Below are 21,774 nucleotides of genomic sequence, written 5' to 3'. Positions count from 1 at the left end.
CTTGTCCAGAAGCAGTTTCATCTACTGCAACAACTTATAATGTCTCATCCTTTCCCTTTGCCGTGCCCGTCTCAAGCGCGGCACCGAACCCCCTCAGGCAAGCTGTGCCTGTATCGCTGAGGTCGTCCACGGGTTCCGTTCCAGCTTTCGCCACCGATTAGCAGTCAGGACCGGCACAGCTCGCTATGAACGATTCTATTAAAGCCCAAAGCACTGAATCGGGCACCGTTCCTATCGGTAAGGGGTGGAGCAGCTCCTACAACAGCAGATAAGGCAGCTGACTAGAGTTAGAGAGATATGCTAACCAACTCATTTTTTTCGGAGCTGAGAATGCCACTGCCTGCTACTGGTCAAATTCTGAGAGGTACATACACTAATGACGAGCTTCTGGGAATGCTCAGTTCCGATGAAAAGTCCGAGCTGCAAGAGATGGTTCTGGCGACCGTCATTCGCGCCAGCGTCATGGTAGATTCTGCTGGCAAAACCGGGGACACTGCCGTACAGCCACCACAAGTAACTAATTGGAAAGATAATCGACCAGGAACCTCCCACCACAAATGACTATGACAAGTGGGCAGTGGTGCAGCTCCGAAAGGATTTCAGCGAACGAAAGCTCCGCCTTAAACGGACAATCAGACAACCGGAACAGATTCGCAACCTCATAGTATACGCTACCGCCAAACATGTTGTGCAGGTCTCCGTTGATAAAGAAAACCTTCTGGACCCAGGCCAACGGAAGACGCAGCACTGCCCCCATTTGCCTTCTAAACGTTCTATTTTTCGATAAAATCGCGGAGCGCCTATGTGCATCAGATGACGAGGTAACGCGCGAACAACTCGACGCAGGAGCGGTTAGTGCCAAGACGAAATTCTGGCAGGTTGTTGGAGTTAAATTTCGCAACAGCACGAGTGATTTAACAACCTCTACGATGCCGCCGCCAGCGACCCGCATTTTGCAACGATTGATCACATCATTATCGTGTAGCACGATTCGGCAAAGCTGTTTGAGATGTGGAATATCATTAATCGTAGCTACGTGAAGGCAATTTCAAAGTTCTACGTATCTGGCCAGAACTCTGACGACGTTTTCGCCTAGTGTGAGAACAATGTGGGTGCTCCCTATCCCCGAATCTGCACCAAAATTAAGCCCGGGTTGGCGGCATTGTGTACGGTGGTATGCATGCAGACGACGAGATTGACTCAATGAACATCGGTGAAAATCGGGCTCGTACGCCAGGAAAACCCGGTGAAGTCGAAAGATTAAGTCACCAAGACGATCAACCGTATGGCCAACTTTATTGTTGAAGCGCCGTCACCTGCTTCGGCTGCTTCACAAAAACGCGTGGGCATGGGCGACAACGAGGCATAGCAGATTGACCGGATCTCAAAAATGCAGCAACTGATTGACTAAGTCAAAAACAACCTCCGCAAGTCGGAACAAGAAGGAATTACTGACGCCGGACTAGCCAAAGGCCTTCGTATGTATCCGTCGCGCCTGCAGCGCTACGAAGCGCGTTGGAGGCTCTGGATTAATGGCTAAATGTTCGTAGCAACATCGACGTGAACGGCATTGTTAGCCGGATGAGAATGCTTCATATTTAACGAAAATGGAAGTTGAGACGGTACGTAGTGGTCTTCGGCATCTTCTCGCTCGCGTCGGACACTGCTGCGACGAGGATGCAGAGTCGGTCCGCGCCCAAGTAACCCTAAGATTGCATCACAGACCCACCCGGAGCTGTTGTATTGGCCGGTGTCAATGGATAAGTCGGAGGAGTCGCTCAAACATCAATAGCGTGACCCGTCCCGCCGATGAACCGTTGCATCCGGTGGTCGATCTTGTGCCACCCTGACTTCTTCGACTCCCTCAGCTATATCATTATCTTCTTCAACTCTATAGTTTCTGTTCTCGCGGGGACGCTGGTTAATACACCAGTTATGAAGGATGCACGCTGCTTATATTGTTTAAGAATTTTATTTAAACGCAATCTCCAATGGAGCCATGATTTTTTTCCACTTGCAAACCAGAAGACCAGAAGCCATCTTAACGCGGATACGAGGTTGACTCAGATAAATATTATAGCTTTCATGAGCAGTCGTAGCAAGCCGTGGTCGTGGAAACGGTGTCAGAAGTTGATTTGAGTTGGTGTATGCGTTATCACCAACAATATAAAGTCCATTATGGAGTTTATTTACTGCGTCGAGAGTCTCCATTTGAGAAATCCAACAGCATCACCTGTTCCGCCAGGGCTCGAACAGCTCACAGCAGTAAATTGACTAAGATGGTCGCAGCAAACCTGAACGTTGACTCCGTAGCGCTGGTAGTGCCCAGAAAAAGGTCTGTACACACGTAGCTTCTTTCTTTCCTGGGACCCGGATAGGGCAAAGCCATCCGTCTATCGCACCACTTCATCCTTACATTACTCTTCGATTACTTAATCGCTGGAACGCCTTCGCAGCATGGCGTTGGGTAGGCAAAAATTTAGGAAAATGTAGTTGTAGATTAGGATGAGGGATTTTCACGTCAACTACCTGGTGAATGCTCTCATAAAATGCGCCCACACTTACACCACTGTTCGTGTGAAAATCATGATACGAGCCACCATTGAGCCAACGCAAGCACATTTGGATCTTGTGAATGTGTGTGATCGGTTCCGGTCCGGTTGCGCGATTGCTTGGGAGAAGAGGCTCTAGCTAAGCCGCCGGAGCCATAAAAGAAGCGTATGACATCTTGTGGCACTTCTGAAGCTGGCCTTCGTCAATCAAAAGCTGGGCACGGTCTTCCCAGTCGATACGCACACGCCGGAGACACTTGCGCCCCACGTTCGATGGACAGTACCACAATAAGGACGAGCAGGAGACGAATGAGAATGAGAACAGCTAGTCTTGACTCCATTTTCAACCTTAAAACAACGGAGAATATTGTAAAAAAGTGAAGATGGCGCCCTGGTAGTGACGCGTTGTGGCAGCAAGGTTTTGCTACCCATGGCACGTCGTATTTTTATACAACAAAAATGAGCCAATAGAATACCAGCATTCCGTGCCATGGCATAATACGGATAAGAACGACCCTTTGGCTCTGGTTCCTGCCGCGGGGTCTGGGGTCTCGGAAACTAAACATCCCCCTACCCCGAACACTAGTGCTGTAGGTCGTTTTCCGGGCAATCACTGTTGCTCGTCAAATTGCTACCGGTGGCAGGATGGTAATCTGTTTCCATAATAGCAAACACACAAAGAGAAGTGCGCGCAGCCTAAAATTCATGGAGGAGTTGCTGCCCATAACAGCGGAGAATGTCTAAGGAGGGCCATTTCAAATCTGCAGCCAATTTCAAAAAACGACCAGCGTGAACAAAACAAAGTCTGACCAGATCTGGCTTCATTCTGACCGCTTACAAAGTCCAACTATAAAGCTGCGCGTTTCCGGCCCAGATGAATATTTCCGTCCCACGCCAACTCCGTTTCCGTCTCAAACTAGCGTTACCGTCCCACTTCGAGATGGTGTCCAATCGAGCCAAGCCTTCACTTCCAGATCGAGGTTACCAAGTGATATACCTAGGCTTGTCCAACCGCGTTCTGGCAGTTCTGCTCAATGAAGCCAAAGAACGTGACTACAGATCTGTCTTCGCTGAAGTCGGGGCTGAAAACGACGAAAGCTTTAGGGCCCAATCCCGTGTAAATCCTCGTGTGTCGTCAGCGGCGATCAACGAACTGAGCCGAGCCCTTTGCTCCAGCACAGCTTGTATGGACCCACGGTGGATTCCTCGCGAGTTTTCGTACATGCGATCACTTCCAGGCGGTGTGGAGCAGGAACCACACATGGACTACCCACCGCCGGTTGTTAATACCACAGCAAGCAAGCGATACCAGCGTATTCCTGCCAGCATGCGGCTAGCACTTCAACCTGGCACCAGTTTGCGTGTGTTCGACGGTTGCTTTACTATTCGTGATGATTCGAAAGTTTGCAAAGTGGAGATTCCTGTTGGATATGCTCTGATATTTCGTGGAGACCTGATTCATAATGGAATGGCCTACTCGATTGAAAACTTTCGAGTTCACTGCTACCTAGCATACGACAAAATGTCTTCGGAGCCTGATATTGTGTCGAGTGTTTTACCTAAGACTTACACTTGTGCTTTCTGTAACCTAGAGCTGACTGAAAGCAGTAAAATGAGAACACATCGGTTTTACTGTACCAAAAATTCGAACGGGCAGGCAAATAGGAACAAGCGAAAGAGAGAAGATCAAGCAAGTGGCTTACGCGTCTGTAGTGTGTGCGGTAAAGGATATACCAATCCGAGCTCCTATCGCACTCACATTTCGCGACCTCACGCAGATATAGAAGTGTAGGACAGTCGCTTTTAAAGGCAATACAACGGTTGGACACCTGCATCACTTATTTTGCACTTAATGACTGCCCTGAACTGAGTAACTATCAAGTTGAAGCTGTAAAAAGTATACATTTTCTTATTTTGCGTTGATATCATTTTGCTACCAGAAAAATATTATCAACTCATACACTCCATCCAGCGTACCCCAAAGAACGAGGCGGAAGGCATGGCTGCTCATACGATACATTGTCAGGATCTTGCATTGGTACTACGTTCTGCAATGGTGGCAGCATAACTATATGGTTGAGAGCACCATTGCTGCGTAAAGCGCCAGGAGGAGAAGCCGGATGATTTAGATCTATCCGCTCGCTGAAAGTAGCTTCGCGTCTCGTACTGTGCGTGCCCATGTTTTCCCGATGCGTGGATCGGGCGCTTGAATCTCTTGTTCTTGTTGTCGTCACAATGGAAGCAGGCTCCAATATACGTCGGACTTGACTGACAGGGATAAAGCGATTGATCCACCAGTGTTTTACAAAGTGTTGAGGCAGAAGCCGAAGACGATCGTTCGATTCTATGATGGCTATGAGATCATGCAAGCATGGCCTCCCATGACTCGACTTGAAGGTCCCCGAACATGAAGACCGATTCAGTCGGTTGTAGACAATCTTGCACGCATCTCTCAACAAGGCTTCTGTCAAGATCAGAGCATGAACTGAGACAACCCTCACCACAGCAGCATACCTGCTCGGCTGGAGAAGAAATGGCGTGATGACAGCGTTGCGTGTCGAGAGTAGTCGTAGATCTGATATAGCTTCTTTCCACCATGGCAAGAGACTGTTGAACACTGTCTACAGGTCTCCACGACTGTTGCCGAGCCACGACTTACATTTGGCATGTGTACCTTCGACGATCGACGTGTCCCGAACCCCAAAGTGTTGATATTTATCTGTCCACGCCTTGACAATTCTCCCCTTGTATTTCCACCACGTTGTGTCTAGATACGAAGCCAGGTACAAACTGTGGTCCTTCATCTTTGCTCGGAGCGTTTCAAACTCAGACTCGGTGTCGGCATCGACTGCCTTGAAAAAAGCAGTCATGAAAGAGTTTGTTTCCCACGTATTTTCTTTCGAGGAGATTCCTGTGAGCGGATCTACAACCGACACCTGTCCGAGGTGCTTCCGGGCCATAGCTTCTACATTTTTGTTCATGTGCCATCTGCAAACCATAGCTGGAATTCCTTTGAATACATGGTCGTTTGCATTCATGCAAGCCTGCTCTCTGTCAGTGAGAACTACATCGGGCTCTTCCACGTCTTTTTCGATCAAGAAGAGACGCAGCATGCTCAACGCCCACGTGTAGTCTTCTTCTTTTTCGCTGGGCAGCCATCACTGACCTACCGGTAAGGCAGTGTTTAATCCAGTCACAGCTATGATGTTGAGAAACGGAATCTTGTACTTATTGGTTTTGTAGGTGCAGTTCATGACCACGACGCCATGGTGCCGCCTGAACCAATCTCCAACACCGTGGTGAGCCCAGAAGAGATACCGCACCTCCAGCGTTTCTTGTTTTCTTCTTCAAGGAGTAGCGAAAGAAAAATCCTTCCTCAGTAAGAGCCGAGAAAAGGGCCTCCATGACTGTATGCGTGGACATCACACGACGTCTCACAGCATTTTGAGTGTTTGCAATATCCTTGGGAGTGACAAATGAGTTGGGGTCCACTCGCATCAGTGTAGCACGATTGCTGGCAACAGACACACCAGCCGCAGTCTGGGCTTCCACAAGCGACTGCACAGTTTGGCCCCCGGTGAAAGAAGTACTCGCAGCTGCACGTTGTCGATGACACGCGTGAACACGGGCATCTTCAGACGGAGGATGATTGTGAAGTCGGCTTCCATTTTTTCTGGTGTGGACAATCTGCCACGGCCCTTGTGGGTCCGACGCCGAAGCAGCTTTGATGACAAGCTTCATGTTGCACCCCATTCTTTTCGACCCTCGCATAGGCCTAACACGATCTGCAGCCAGCAAGTGCTGTGTCTCTTTCGGCTTATCCGACGGATCGCAGTCGAGGCTTCTTTTTCAGACAAAGGTCACAGCATCGTCAGTGTAGAATGCACGCCGTTTTGTCATGTTGAACCCGTGCTGCCTACTCCAGCGATGCACAGCAGCAAGAGCTTCAGACTCCGACTGAAAGTCTCTTCAGGTGGCGGTGGAATGACGAAGCAGTTCATTGCTACTTCAGCGTCCGTGATGCTGTTTGAGTTACGAATGGCCGTGTCGGTCATTTAGAAGAAGCGTTGGTCTAGTTTAGTGGTTGTAGTTGTGATGCTGAGCTCGGTAATAAAAGTGAATGAGGCTAGCCAAACGTTAACGTTCGAAAGACCTATACCATTCGCATGTCAGAGGTATACATTGATGGACGGTATAAAATGATATAGCTGTCGTTGGTTTTCCACACGTATCGATCACACGGACATTTGAAATCAGGTGCTCGTCTACCGATTTGGTTGAAGTCGAAACGCCCAACCACTGACTTTGTTTTGTTCACGCTGGTCTTTTTTGAAATGGCTATAGATTTGAAATGGCCCTCCTTAGACAGTCCAATAACAGCGGTTACAGCTCTGCACACCCCATGGCAGCCTGGGTGCGCAGAGCCAGCCCGACACACCTCGACTCCACGATTGCCCCCACGAAATGTTCGTACTGCGTGGATATTGCAGATCCTTTAATATCAAATACTGATCTCAAAAGGCTGTATTGTTTTAATTCCCACACACATGTGTGTAGTAGGAATAATTGCCTATCTCGGAAGCAATTCTTGTCCAATGGGTTCCCTGTTTTATTTTCCGAGACCCCAGACCCCCGGCAGGAGCCAGGCTGGTTCCAGCATGGCTCCTGCCGGGTTAGAGTTTTTCCTGTGTCTTTGCTTCACGCGAAAGACCAATCAAAACACGTTTCGATTTTTAAAAATATGATTGACTTTCGAAGGTGAAGGTGAGCATATCCGACTGGGGCACCGAGTTTTTGGCGTTCTCAAAGCGACAGCAAAACCAAATGTCATTTTCGGATTTGTCTGCTCGGGCTCAGGCCCACCATCATGGTGACCATGTCCCTCTCTCGCCACTATAGTATTCCTATGAATACTACTGGCGCCGGCCCCACACCACAACGTTCTCCACACGAATCGCTGAGCCCATCGCTATGCTGCTGGCCAAGTCAGTGACCGACTCTTGTCTGCTGCTGCCTGCCGGACTCCCACAACGAGAGTCGCCACAATGCTGACACGACGCAGACCACCAAGCGAAACTACCGCACCCACCACCGCTACCTTTACCGCGCTCACCAAAAGATGATGCTCTCGACCCATCTTACAGTGAAACTCAGCATTCTTACGGGAGCTTCATGGTAAATGAAGTATCAGCTTTAGTAAGCGTGGTTGCAATACACTCTTCTTCAATTTGCAATCCTAGCTGCTTGGCAAGCTGTCAAGTGTCATCAGTTTGTGTTTCTTTTTTTCACATTTACACACACTTTGAAGAAGTAAACTATTACTAAAGCTCCCTAGTGGAGTGTGGTCTGAGTCTGTCTGTACGTCCGTCCGTAACGGGCTAGGGATAATTAATGTAACGCAAATGCGGGCGTTCTACTGGTTGACGAACGTAGCGAAGGCGGCGTTGATTCGCAAAATTTGAAATATGCGGTGTACACATTGTATGTGGGCTACACATCGTACTTAAATGCACCGTTAAAAATTTTATTTTGCCCTTTTTTCAGCTGCGGTTCGCTAGGCCAGGCAAAGGGCGCTGCGTGTGTGTGGGTTAGTTTGCATTGGTAGACTTCACCGACGTGCACACACGTAATATATGTTCTAATCAGCTGGTAAACATATTAGTTAGACCTGGTGACGCACATTTCGTCTTAAAATAGTCATTGTATTACTTCTATCTAGCAAATATGATATTTTAAGCTTTGAAGTACTTTTATAATAATACTACTTCTAGATTGTTTTGCATAGTATTATGCTTAACATCTTTTTAGTTTTTGCTTGCACTCTTTTGTAGTAGTCATATTAATAATAATTAAATCAGTGCTAAATTAATTCAAAATATAGATTCTTTCTAGCGCTTAAGAAACACAATTTTATTACAAATACTAATTGCTAGCAAATACAACTATAATGGCTCCACACAGTATACCCAAACACACCACTCCGCCGCCGCGAAAAAAAGAACGTTTTCCTTTGAATTCGCGCGTAGTGTGCGACCCTTAGAGAGTCTGCGCATTTTCCAACACGATACGTAGCGTACATGCAGTGCACTGAGAGCATTATTTGTGATTGAATTAGCGCGGAGGCGCGAGATTAAGCAAGAACACGAAGCACGAAAGAACACCAAACTAAACTATGAGCAGGACGGGACAAAAGGAGCAGTATGAAGTACGAAAGGCCGCGAGAGATTAAAGGGCACTGAACAAATGCAGGCCACGAAGCGTTATGAAGCACGAACCACGGAAAAACTCGCAGCCTTGGAAAAAAAAGGAAGGACACAAAATGACGGATGCGGAAGAGAGCTGAAATAATGACACCCCAATATACTGAAAAGCAGGGGCCACGGAAGAGTACGCACGCTCGAGCCACGATAGAACAGATAACTGTGAGAGCGCACGGAAAGGAATTATACCGCAGTACCACGGTAGAGCATGGTACACGGTCGACGGACCAGGCGTGAAGTCACGGGATACCATAAACGGGAAAGCATCGACGATGCCAGGGTAGAGCTGAGCCATGGAGCACGACTATGAATGAGTATGGACCACAAAACCTGTCAAAAATCACGCAAGCCCTTGGGGGCACGGAATAGCTAGCAGCCACAAAAGAGGGCGGTGTACGGAAGAATGAAACGAAAAGCGATAATGTATAACCACTAAGCGGGGTTAGAAACCGGTGAGGAGGGAACCACGAAGCAACGAAAGACACGAAAAAGCACGGGTCATGCAAAGCGTGTAGCCCAGTCTGTAGTACAGAGAAGCGTAAGATATTTGATCTTGGAATACTCCAGAGCCCGCTGGTGCCCCGGGTATGCCATGGGCGCAATTTCCGGAAATCCATCCTCACTGGGGTTGACGAATGCACATGTAGCCTCGAACACAGGACAACACACGCCACCACGAAATACTTCAGGCTGCAGCCACCTCACCTCCAACAAACTACGGAGCATGATACCAATTACCTGAGCTCACCGAGTCTCGGGAGGAAGATATTACATTTGAACAGGATTGAGCGGATGGCGGACCAGTCATGAAATCACGGGAGAACACATAGGAAGAGATCGAGGCCACGCCGCGGAGCATGATACCACGGTAAATCACGACACGATAAACACGTGTTACAGACATGCACTCTGATACCACTGTAGTACAGCCAGTTTAACCACGCCACGACACCACGGTAGTACGCCGACGATACACGGGTGATGGAACAACACGACTGTGTGAAGGCACCGACACGACGAAAAGGCACCGGCGCCGCCGATGGGAGGCTAACGGCCACGAAATACTACGTACCACGAAACCAGTGCAGCCCACGTAAACGTTTGAGAACAGGGAATAGTTAGCAGCCACGAAGAGGGCGTTCTAAAGAGAATGAACCCAAATACGAGAGCGTTTAACTACTACGCAGCGTGTGCCACGGGTGAGCAGGGAGCCACGAAGCCAAGAAAGCACGGAAGAGCATTGGCCATTGAAAGACACATCATCCAACCTCTTGTACGGGGAAACGGAAACGTTTCAAACCACGATATTGTACGGGGTTGGATGAGACTACGGAAAGGTAAGTGGTTAAGTACACGAAGCGAAGATCTACTGGGTGAACAACGCTCACAAAACACGTGACACCAAGAAGCACTTAAATTTGCGAGGCACTTAAATTTGCGGCCACCTCATCTCCAACAAACCATGCCACTCCGACGCGTATTGGCGGCGGCCGACTAGTCACCCCCCCCTTTAGCGGAGTCTGGTGTCTGTCCGTTAGTCCGTCCGAGGGTAGGGCTATAAAATATAACGCAAATGCGGGCGTTCTACCAGCTGCCGAGCGCAACGAAGGCGTCGTCGCTTTGCTAAAAAGCTACCGAGCGATGCGAAGGCGGCCCTTACTGGCTAAAATCGACAATATGTGGTGTACGCATTGTATGTGGACTGCATATCGTTCTTAAAAGCACCGTACAAATTTCATTTTGTACTAATTATTAAACGCGGCTCGCAAGGCCACGCAAAGGGCGCTGCCTGTGGGTACGTTGTTTAGCATTAGTAGAATGCGTCGATGAGCACACACTTAATATATCGTCGAAGGAGCTGTTGAAAAAATCTGTAGGCTTTTGTGACTTATAATTCGGCTTCAATAGAAACTTTAGTACTAATTGGTTATAATATGATTTTTTTAGCTTGATAGCACTTCTGTTATAATTTAACTTACAGCACTATTTTTCTTAGTACTATTAAAGATACATTTCCTATTTTCGCTTGCAGTAATTTGTTGCAGTAGTACAAGGTCTTATTAATTCAGCGCTAGATAAAAACACATAGTGGTATTACTAATATTTTGAGCTAGAAATCTTTAAAATATAATTATAGTGGTCCCATAAACTCCACTCGCCGGCGCGAGTAAAAAAAGGTTTCCTTTGTATTTGCGCACGTAGTGTGCGAGCCTAAGAGAGTGTGCGCACTTGCCAGCACGATACCTAGCGTACATCCGGCGCAGTGGAACATAGTTTGTGATCGTTTTAGCGCGGGGAAGTGAAGAAGCAAGAGCACAGAAGGACGGAACAACAACAAAGCAGACTGTAAGAAAGCTGGGGCTGAAGGAATAGCACGAAGCACGGAAGGCAGCGGACGTTGAAAGAGGACTAAATCAATGAAGATATCTAGCGATTCTGAAAAGCACGAACCACGGATGAGCACGCTTCCATGAAAATTGGAATGGCAATAATATGATGGGAACGTACGGACCACGGAAGATGACTGAAATAGTGACACACCAGTATGCTGAAAAACACGGGCTACGGAAGAGCACGATTACACGGACAGCGGACCAGCCACGGAAAGGAAAGGGGGGGGGCTTGGGGTGATCACGATTGTGGAGGACGATGCGTTGTAGATCGATAACACGGGCAACGCAGATGCACTACGTGAGCACAATACGATAGACAGCAAAACCATACCGCCTTTACATGATAGCGTAATAACGCGGTCGATGGAGCCTCACCAGACGAGCACGATACATGGGCGCCGGAACAACACGACTGCGTGGAGTCACCAAACAACAGAATAGCACCCTTCGGTTAGAGTGACGGCGATGGGAGGTCAACGACGACGAAAGACCAGCTACCAAGAGGCCACGTAAGCGTTTGAGAGCCGGAAATAGTTAGCAGCCACGAAACAGGTCATACTAAAAAGCATGAGCCCAAAAGAGAGGGCGCAAAACCACTAACCAGCATGGACCACGCGTGAGCAGGGAACTACAAAGCCAAGAAGAACACGGAACAGCGCGGGTCATTGAAGAGCATGACATCCAGCCTGTAGTAAGGGTAGCCGAAGCGTACTAAAACCATGATATTATACGGGCCTACATGAGACTATGGAATGGTAAGTGGTTACGTACACGAAGCCAAGACCTACTGGGGTGAACGACGCTCACAAAGCACGCGACACCAAGAAGCACTTAAATTTGCGGCCACCTCATCTCTAACAAACCATGCAGCTCCGCCGCGTAGCGGCAGCGGCCGGCTAGTCCTAAACTATCAATGCTAGCACGGTGTCCGTCCGTCCGTCACACGAAACGCTCAGATCTTTTAACATTTCCCATTAGCTGTCGAGCGAAGCGAAGGCAGCTCCATTTGGTTAAAAGTGGGTTATGTAGCTTACATCAGTAAATTCATGTGGTTCAAAGAGCACATATGGAGATTTGCACAAGGCTATCCATTATCCGAAGGCGGCATCGTTTAAATATCACGAGTTTTAATATTTACTTTTTTAATATGGGATGTTACTTTAATTTTTGATTGTTACTTATTCTCAAATGAAGTAGCCCCTAAAGGCGCTTCCTATGCTGCAAGATGCTTATCGTACACATAGGAATGCATGTTTTCGAGGCCATACTATTAGTATACGTAATACTATGTTCTTAATAGTTTCTGCAAGTTACAGTACAATGACTATAATAACTACAACACAATATATTTAGCTTAGCGTCGTGCTCGATTTCATGGGCCATTTCTGAAACTTAGCTCGAATCAATACAAAGAATAGAAATGGCCTTCCCAGTTTGTCCAGCTTGCACTACTTACCCACTCGTACTGCTTGTAATTGACTGAAGATTAATCACTTCTCATACCAAACTCAATGGAAGCTAAAACATATTCAAATTGTAATATTTTATGCACGTAGCGTTCATTTTATTCAGAATTAGTCATTAGACACTCGATTCTGTGCCAGATGTGATTAAAGTTTTGAATAATGTGTCGCATGATGTCTTGCTGTTGTTGTTGTTGACGGAAAAGCTTTTTTTTGATATTTTAACAATAATTACAGGATGGTTACACGTCATATAGGCTCTAAGTTTTACGTTTCTGAATGGGGTCTACTTAACCAAATATAATTCACACCTCTCGTGTTTTGTTGTTGTCTTGCCGCTCCATTTAAAATCGTATCCTACGCCGCTGTCGTCGACACGTCCGCCAGTAAAGTAGTATCGGATTTTGCTGTCTAAACAACTCTTAGAAAACAACGGCTTACAGCAGTAACACATACGAGTTCATTTTGTTCATCTATCTTTATGGATCAGGTGGCAACGTTTATTAGCACAACGTTCTTTTTACGGCCAGTTCTTTTGACCAGCTTCTGTTGTACATGTACTACGATTCATCAGCTCAGCCAGTTACCTCACTCTCAGATAATTTATTAATATTTCTACATCAAAACCTTGAAGTGCAGGTGATTCTAGGTGGAAGATGTAGGTACAATGAAAGCTAACAATCATAAAGAGACTTTGTCAAGACCTCTAGAGTAATCTTCATAAGCATCGTAAGTATGATGCTAGGGACTCAGTCTTTTGTAGTACTGTAATACTTGCACGGCTTACTGGGAAATTGTAGCGACTGGTCTGAATGGAACCCAGATTTATTAAATTTTAAGAAGTCGATTTAGGCACATGGGGATTCAGAGTTTTTGGAATAATTATCCCGCCGAAGCGAAGCGGAGGCGGAAAGACAAACATATAGAAAAGAACCTAAACTACCGCCGCGTAGCTGCGGCGCTCGGCGAGTAGTGGTACTATTAATACATGTACGTAGTAGCTCTAATTATATTTACTCTTGAGTCAAGAGACTTGACTACCCGTTTTGGGCAATTTACGACAATGTAAATGTAAATGGGTTTAGAAAATTGCCCAAAACGGGTAGTCATAATACATGTACAAGACTCACCATCCAGTGATGGAGCCAGCGATGCCCATCATTTGCTTCATTCACTCCACCTTTCGCGGACCATACGCAAGGTGCAGTCCGTAATGCGCCCACTTTGCGTCGTGGTCCTGGTTGTCGCTGCTCTCCCCGCTGTAAACGCAGGAGCGCACACAAACTACCAGCGTACAATCGCGACCGGATGGCAAGAAGTCCCCTCCAGTCTTCATGAGCTCACCACCGATACATTGAGCACAGACAACAGTGTGCACGAAAGCAGAGATACCACTCGATCCGCCGTCGAAATGTTCCGCAACGCCCTGAAGTCGTCAGTGCCCGATAGTCAACTCGAAATGTGGTTTAAACACGCAGTCTCAACCGACGACGCGCTTAAACTTTTCTTACGGGACAACGCAGCTGACGACCTCTTAACCGTTTGGCTTAGCTACATGAAACGTTTTTACAATGCGGAATTGGCTAAAAAGACGAGTTTAATCGCGACCTTAACTGCCCACTACGGGGACGACGGAATGGCAAAGCTAATCGAAACAGCCAAGCAAATGCCATCCACAGCAAAGACCGCTAAGCGTCTGGAGAGCGAACTAACGCAGCTGTGGCTGGGGCGAAAGAAATCCGTGGACGACGTGTTTAAACTGCTGAAACTTGACGAAACAGGAGATCAGCTCTTCACGCAGCCTCAAATCGTCGCGTGGGCCAAGTACGTGGACGATTTCAACGAGGCCAATCCGGACAAACACGTGACGTTATTTTCGTATTTAAAAGGCCTCTACACTCAGGAAGAAACTCTTGTCAAGATGCTGATTACAGCGAAAAAGTCGCCCATGACGGAGAAAATTGCAGTCCGAATACAAGCCGAACAGAGCAAAAACTGGCTCAGCAACAAGAAATCTCCAGGCGTCATCTTCACGTTGTTAAACCTTAATGAAGACGGGATATCTCTAGTCAAAAGTCCTCTATTCCAGAGCTGGGTCAAGTACACGGACGAGTTTAACATGGTCAATCCAGAGAATACAGTGGCCGTGATCTCGGTCCTAAAAGCTCACTACAGCGACGACGTGTTGGCACGAATGAGTCTATCAGCGGACAAGACGCCGAGCACGCAGAGCGTTGCGAACCTTCTGCGCTCCGAGCTGCAACGCGAGTGGTACGCGACGTTAAAATCTGGCGACGTCGTGTTTAAAACGCTGAAACTCGACAAATCGGGGTCGAAAGTGTTCGAACGGTCCCTTTTCCCTCTTTGGAAGGATTACATGCAGTTTGTGAGCTTGAAGGACCCGAGGATTAAGGTGAGTTATATAACCCCGCTCATAAAGGTATACGGCGAGAAGAAACTGGCTCAGATCCTCATTGCAGCCGAAAAAGTCCCAAGCACTAAGAAATTCGCTACTGAACTACTCGATAAGCTTTTCTATCGCTGGCTGGACGAGAGGAAAAGCCCGACTCTGGTTTTCTCGCTGCTGCGTGTGGATGGAGCAGCAAAGCACGACGCGAGCAGCTTGATTTATAAAAAATACGCTGAGGCTTTTGCCGGCCTACCCTAAGCTACCTAACTGTAACAACAATATGTTGGTGTATTTTTTTCTAGTCAAGATAGTGCGTATGCCTTAAAATATTTAAAGTATAGCTGTCTGTATGGATCTTTCGAGTCTTCGACTCGTTCCAGCCGCAACAGAGCATATATGTCCATCGGGATCCTCTCATCCTTCAGCCAGACCTTGACTAGGTCATCTTCTAGTTCTTTAGCCATCTTCTTGGTATTCGGGTTCTTGCTGCCCGCTCGGATCACTTTTACGAGGTTCTTTTCGCCATACACATCTAGCAAATTCGTGAGAAAACTCGGTTTATATTTTGGCTCTGCAGCCCCGAAATACGTCGCGTACTTGCTCCAAACATGAAACAGCGGACGGTCAAACGCGTTCACTCCTTCGCTGTATAAATTGAGCGTCGTGAACACATGTTGAGGCGAATATTTGTGGATGTACCAGTTCCTCAACTGCTCAGTTTCGAGCCGTTTCGCGATGTTTGCAGTACTTGGCGAGCTAAGTGCTTGAAGGATCATCTTTGTCAGGGTTTCGTCACCATATTTCGCCGTTAACGTCGCGATTGTAGTGAGCTCTGTTCCGTAGTAAATCTTCCGGAAGTCGTCGGTATACTGGACCCAAGCGCGAAAAAGAGGGTTCTGGATGATGTCATGTCCTTCCTTATCAAGTCGAAGCAGTTTGAAGACGTCCCCCGGCTCCTTCTGAGTGTTCAGCCATAGCTTCGTTTGGACAGCTTGCACTTGTACTGCAATTTTCTCGGTGCTCGGAACATTCTTCGCCGCGATGAGCATTTGTAACAGAGTTTCGTCATTTAAGCGCGTAGCTAGCGTAGAGAACAGAGTAACTGGTTTGTCCGGGTTCACCTTATTGAAATCACCCACATATTTCGCCCACGAGACCATCTCAGGGTGGGTGAAAACCTTCTGTCCGGCCTTGTCAAGTTTCAACAATGTAAACACATCGTCCGGGGATTTCCCTTGATTAAGCCACAGCTGAAGCTGCTCGGTCTGTAGTCGCTTGGCGAAAGTCGCTGTGTCCGGCACTTGCTTTGCTGCTACGACCATCTTGGCCAGAGCTTCGTCGCCGTAGTGAGTTGTGAGGGTTCTGATCAGCGACGTTTGTTTTTTAGGATTTGCCTGGTTGAACAGCTTCATGTACGTGATCCACTCTGTTAACTTCGAGTTGGCCAGAAGATCGTCCGCGGCGACGTCGAGTGTAAGAAGCTTAAAAACGTCGTCGGTAGGTTTTCCCTTTGCGAGCCATTCGTCAAGTTGAGTGCTTGCGGATTTGAGTGAGTTGACAACTGTTTCCGCTGCAGGAGCACTTACACCTCTTTCTTCATCGTGAGCTCTCGTAGACTCGTACAGTCGCAGTAACCTCGGGACACTATCCATGGGAGTGATTGGACGTTCCGGTATCTCGGTTGTTTTCGGGCTCCAGTCAGCATGATCAGCGAATGTGATAGCTACCAGCAGTACGTATAAGACCCAGTGACAACGCATTTTTTTCGGGTAGGGAGCTAAGCGGGAAGTGGTCGAGACCAACCGCAGCGAACGACAAAACGCAATGCCCGCATTACAGCAATCGGTTGCGGTACTGTGCACTTGAATCACTGGATGGTGAGATATACATGTACAGCACAATGTCGTGAGCGTACATACATGCACAGTGCATTGCACTCAGTGGGTTGCACTGCACCGCTGATCCGACGGTATCAAAGTCGCATTATTAATAGACGGTGCATTCAAAAGTTTTGCATCAAAACGCTTCAGTGATTTGATCCCACGAACATGTTTGCCACGTGCTGTCTGTCATATTTTAATACCTATTTAAAGTAGAGAGTGTCTATATTGACCGACTGAGTTAACCTTCCCCTACAAATTTTTGACGCGCTCCCATCCGTACGATGTATACAGTGTGTACCATGTATACCATTCAGCCTGACAGCCACTAAATTTCGAACAGCGTAACGATCGTAAGGCTGTAGGAGGGGGAAACGGATCTCCGCGTCCGAGCCGTCCAGAAGAGGCCGCTAACTGGGGCTGTCGCGCGCGAGATCGACGAGAGCGACAGCAGCGATTCTGAGCCGCCCCGAGAAGACTCCCAGGACGACGTCTGGCTCCCAACACCCGCTGCGAGCGGTGCTGGTTCGGGTGATGGAGAGTCTTCCGAGGCTTTCAGTGTGTCGGATGTAACCGATTTAACCAGGAGCACTAGCGAGGGTGGTCCCCCCACACGCGTGGTGGCATTACCACTCAACACGGTGGAGTTCGCCTCGTGGGAGGCCTTCGACGAGTACCTGGCTGCGTATGAAGCCCAAACGTTTCAAGTATGCGAGATTCATTCAAGATTTAATAAACGGATGTCTGACCCCGCTGTCCTACTAATTTTGTGCTATCTGTCTTGTAGATATTCAGGGCGCGCTCTGATACCAGCGTGGCAGAGCGCAATGCCAGGATTGACAAGTCACAGTCAAAAGCAGCTAAAATACCAGCATCGTGGGAACAGTATTCGAGGACGTTTGTACGCACTCAGGGAAGTACAAGTCTGTAGCTACGAAGCGGCCACGCCAAGAGACTCGAGCACAGGGCTGCAAGGCGCAGGTACATATATGTCGGCCTGGTCGGGACTGGTCGGGTCCAGTCGGGGTCAATCGGGTAGTTCACTGACTGACAGTGGTTATATATGCTCTACAGATTAATGTCTGCGTCCAGGTAGTTGATACAAAGAATACGACGTTTGCTGTGCGGATCACTCGTTGCCGACCGGAGCACAATCATCGTCTGACAGGCCTGGCTTTCTCTTCACATCCATCGAAACGCATTATCCTCGACGAGTCAACGCTAACTACAGTTGATCTACTTCGAAAAAAAAGGTGTCAAGAAGTCTGGTATCATCAGCCACCTAATGAAGCACACCGACAGTAACCCCACCCCAAAAGATGTGCAAAACCTCGTCCAGAAACTAAAGGCTCGCGAACAACGCGATGGGCCTTCAAGCGCTGACAAGCGGCTTAAGAAGTGGATGAAGCAATTCGGTGATGTGCCAGGGAACGTTGGTCGGGTTTTCTTGGACGACGTTGGTGGCAAGGTAGAGTGAATGCTTTTATCAGGTCTAATGTCAATTCATGAAGTTAACATTTGTTGTTTTGTGTGCTATTGGATACGCAGAAAGTTGCGACTTGCATCACATTGCAAACAAAGCACATGCGAACACTATTCGACCAATTTCCTGAAGTTCTGATGATTGACGCAACGCACGGGACGAACCGGTCTAAGTATAAAGCTTTTTCATTCATGGCACACGATACGTTCGGCAAGGGCCAGTTTGTGCAGCACGCGCTGCTTCAAAATGAGCGCTATGAAACCCTGTTGACAGCGATAGAGGAATTCAAAGCGAACAATCCTGCGTGGTCAAGACTTCAATGTGTGCTGGTGGATAAGGATTTCACAGAACTGTCCGTACTTGAAAAGGCATTTCCTGGGGTGACAGTCTTACTTTGCCAATTCCACGTGCTGAAGTACCTACGGGAAGAGATTGCTTCAGCTGACTATGGATTTTCGAGGTCTCAGAAAGAGCAACTTGGCGGTGTTGTGAGCTTACTTGTCTACGCAAAAACGGAAGCAGAGTACGACAAACGCTTCCAGTACATGGTGCATCTTGCGTCGATTGGTTATTCCGGTCCAGTTGCGAATGATCGATCTGGTATCGTAGTCGGTGTGGAGTCGGGCTCAGTCGGTGTGGAGTCGGGCTCAGTCGGTGTGGAGTCGGGCTCAGTCGGTGTAGAAGTTACAGATCATGAACTGGAAGATGTTTCTTCTCGCATTGATGAACATCCTTTTGTGAAGTACTTTCGAAAGAATTGGGACAGCTGTCGTGAGCTCTGGTGTGCACATAGGCGCCAGAATACCGTCACACTCGGCAATAATACCAACAATCGCCTAGAAGCCTCTTGGAAGCAGCTTAAAGAGTGGGTGGATTCGTTTATGGGAGTGGATGAGTGCATCGCTTCGACCATGTACTATCAAACGCTACAAGAGCGATTGTTCATTGCAGAAGTATACAAGAATGTGACCGTCCAGCATCCTGATTACGACAGCGAGATGACACTGGTGGCGAATATTGTCAGTGAGCATGCTTGTGAACTTATATTCGGGCAGTATTCGTATGCTATTGGATCTGCGTCGTACACGTTTTATGAGGGATGCCCAGACGTGTATTTTATCAAGAGTATATCTACAGCTGATGACGCGCTGGACGAGATGAACGCCGAGTATTTAGTTACTAAGCGCGAATGGAAGTGCTCCTGTCTATTCATGTGCACGAGATTGCTACCCTGTCGACACGTTTTCTACCTCCGAAAGGCTCTTGGTCAGGAAGGAGACAGTCATCCCCATACTACTGTTAAACAGGCGGTGGCTGTTGTCTTCTGTGCGTGCGGCGATTAAAAATTCAAGTGTCGGCTCTGACACAGCGGAGCCAAAGTCTTTTGAGGTAAAAAATGTGATATCCTCACAGGCGAGACCGTGGGACTCGAACCACAAATATCGTGAAGCACTGCAATTTGCATCCCAAATTTGTGACACCATGGCGGGACGCGGCATGACGCAGTATAAAGAAGCGATGCAGTATCTTCAAAGTGTGACTGTTCAAGAGAGGCAAATTCGAGGATCCCGGTGTGCCAATTTTACCACCAGCTGAATCTGAGCGTCACGGTTCGACTAGCAACTCGCGCGATGATGCGCTGTCGCCGCCACTACTTACTGGTCACGATCCGACTGCACGGACGACTCACCACGTGTCGGCAGAACTGCTTACTCGTCATGCGGATACAGCAAATGTGAGTCATGTATCCCCAACTGCCTCTGAGTCTGACCATGCCACAAGCTGCAACTCCGTCGAAACAGCACAGGTTGCAGATTTATCGGGCCAGTCGGTCTCGATCTGAGACCAATCGGGCTCAATCGGGGGCATATCAGGTCCAGTCGAGGACGAATCGGGTCCAGTCGGGGAAGAATTGGATACAGTCGGAGACGTTGAATTAAGCACACTATCACCAGCAACGGAAGACACGCCATCTGTGATAGCGAGTCCTCCAAGATCGCGAGGACGACCAAGACAGACAGCCAGATCAAAGAAGGCAGCTCGTAAAAAACTGTCATTGTAGCTCAAGAAGACTCAGAGCTGTACGCTTCGAATTTAAGCTTGGCGTCCGTGGATGCAGCGCTGTCTTCGGATGCAACATACATATCGTCAGCTGTAGTTGTGAACAAGTTCAACATGGTGGAGTATGGCTTCAAGTTCAAGACACCTACAGCACGAACAATATCGAGCTTGCCACCCACAATCGCTTTGATACCAGCAGAGGCGATCACGCGGATATTGCGCCCTGAATAAATTGCCATTTGCAGGAAAAAGGTTTCGGCTCTGCAGTCGAAGCACAAAGGCCTAACAGAAAGTGCCGTGGCGCTGGATATTCCAGGCTTTGGTGCGTACTCAACGAGTACAATTAAGATCATGAATAGGTGGCACAGGGCAATAAAGGTGGTAAAACAGGTCGAGAAGGCTGTGAAGTGGGTCGAAACCATTGACTTCACACTCCCAATGCCTGCTCCGTTTCAAGTGGTGCTACAGACGGATATGCTGGCAAAGATGCAGTCAATCCCGCTTTTGTCTGCAAAGGTACGTCGACGAAATCATGCCATCACTACAACACTTTCTAACTAAACGTTATGTTTGACAAACAGGCAGAAATTCTAGATCTCGTCGGAAAAAAACAGCTAAGCGACGATACCATGAATATCGTCATGTCCAAGCTGTTCGGAGAACGAAATGATGTCGTCATTGTGGATCCAGGTGTTATCGGTTCCATTGATAATGAAGATAGTCCTGTCAATACCAGAGCCTTCGCTTCAATTTTCGCGGGCAAGACGAACGAGAAAATTCTGATCCCTATATGCTGCAGCAACACGCATTGGTGCTGCGTAATGGTGAACTTAAATCTGAATGATGTGTGCATCTATGACCCAATGAGCTCGAGCTATGTCGTTAGAGTCCGAGCGATCGCAGAAAAGCTGGCAATGCAACTGCCAAACTACGCACCAAGGAAATACCGAGTACACCACTACATGGGCGATCTAGGGGTACAAGTAGATTCATACAATTGTGGTATGTATGTTCTGCTAGCGTTTGAGGTATTCGCTGGTGCCCAAGGTCTGTGCATGCTGAGTAGGAAGGAGTTACAGTATCTGCGCTACAGATACATATATATGTGTCTATAGTTAACTCTTTCAACAAGTCGATTTTGATTCTGCACTTACCAGTCCCACTGAGCTCTACTGAATAAAGTTTCTCATGCTCATGACATGATGCCGGTCGTACTTGCACGCTCAAACCACAAAGTCTTCACATCCGGATATACGTATACGGACGCTTGAT

General features: G+C 47.8%; 2 protein-coding genes across 2 annotated transcripts; one reads left to right on the top strand and one right to left on the bottom strand.

Annotated features, from left to right (window-relative positions):
• Positions 1-13,881: 13,881 nt before the first annotated feature.
• Positions 13,882-15,336, top strand: PITG_23036 (secreted RxLR effector peptide protein, putative; the record flags this gene model as incomplete). The annotated part of the gene is made up of 1 exon (XM_002898164.1): positions 13,882-15,336. One exon carries the CDS (start codon positions 13,882-13,884, stop codon positions 15,334-15,336), a length of 1,455 nt encoding a protein of 484 aa, XP_002898210.1.
• Positions 15,337-15,380: 44 nt separating this feature from the next.
• PITG_15032 (secreted RxLR effector peptide protein, putative) lies at positions 15,381-16,838 on the bottom strand (the record flags this gene model as incomplete). Its single annotated transcript, XM_002898163.1, has 1 exon — positions 15,381-16,838. One exon carries the CDS (start codon positions 16,836-16,838, stop codon positions 15,381-15,383), a length of 1,458 nt encoding a protein of 485 aa, XP_002898209.1.
• Between the last annotated feature and the right edge of the window lie 4,936 nt (positions 16,839-21,774).

Source organism: Phytophthora infestans, genomic scaffold (genome assembly GCF_000142945.1).
Source record: "Phytophthora infestans T30-4 supercont1.38 genomic scaffold, whole genome shotgun sequence".
Taxonomy (NCBI): Eukaryota; Oomycota; class Peronosporomycetes; order Peronosporales; family Peronosporaceae; genus Phytophthora; species Phytophthora infestans.
Note: the sequence above shows the minus strand (reverse complement) of the source record. Positions and strands in the feature narration are given on the sequence as shown.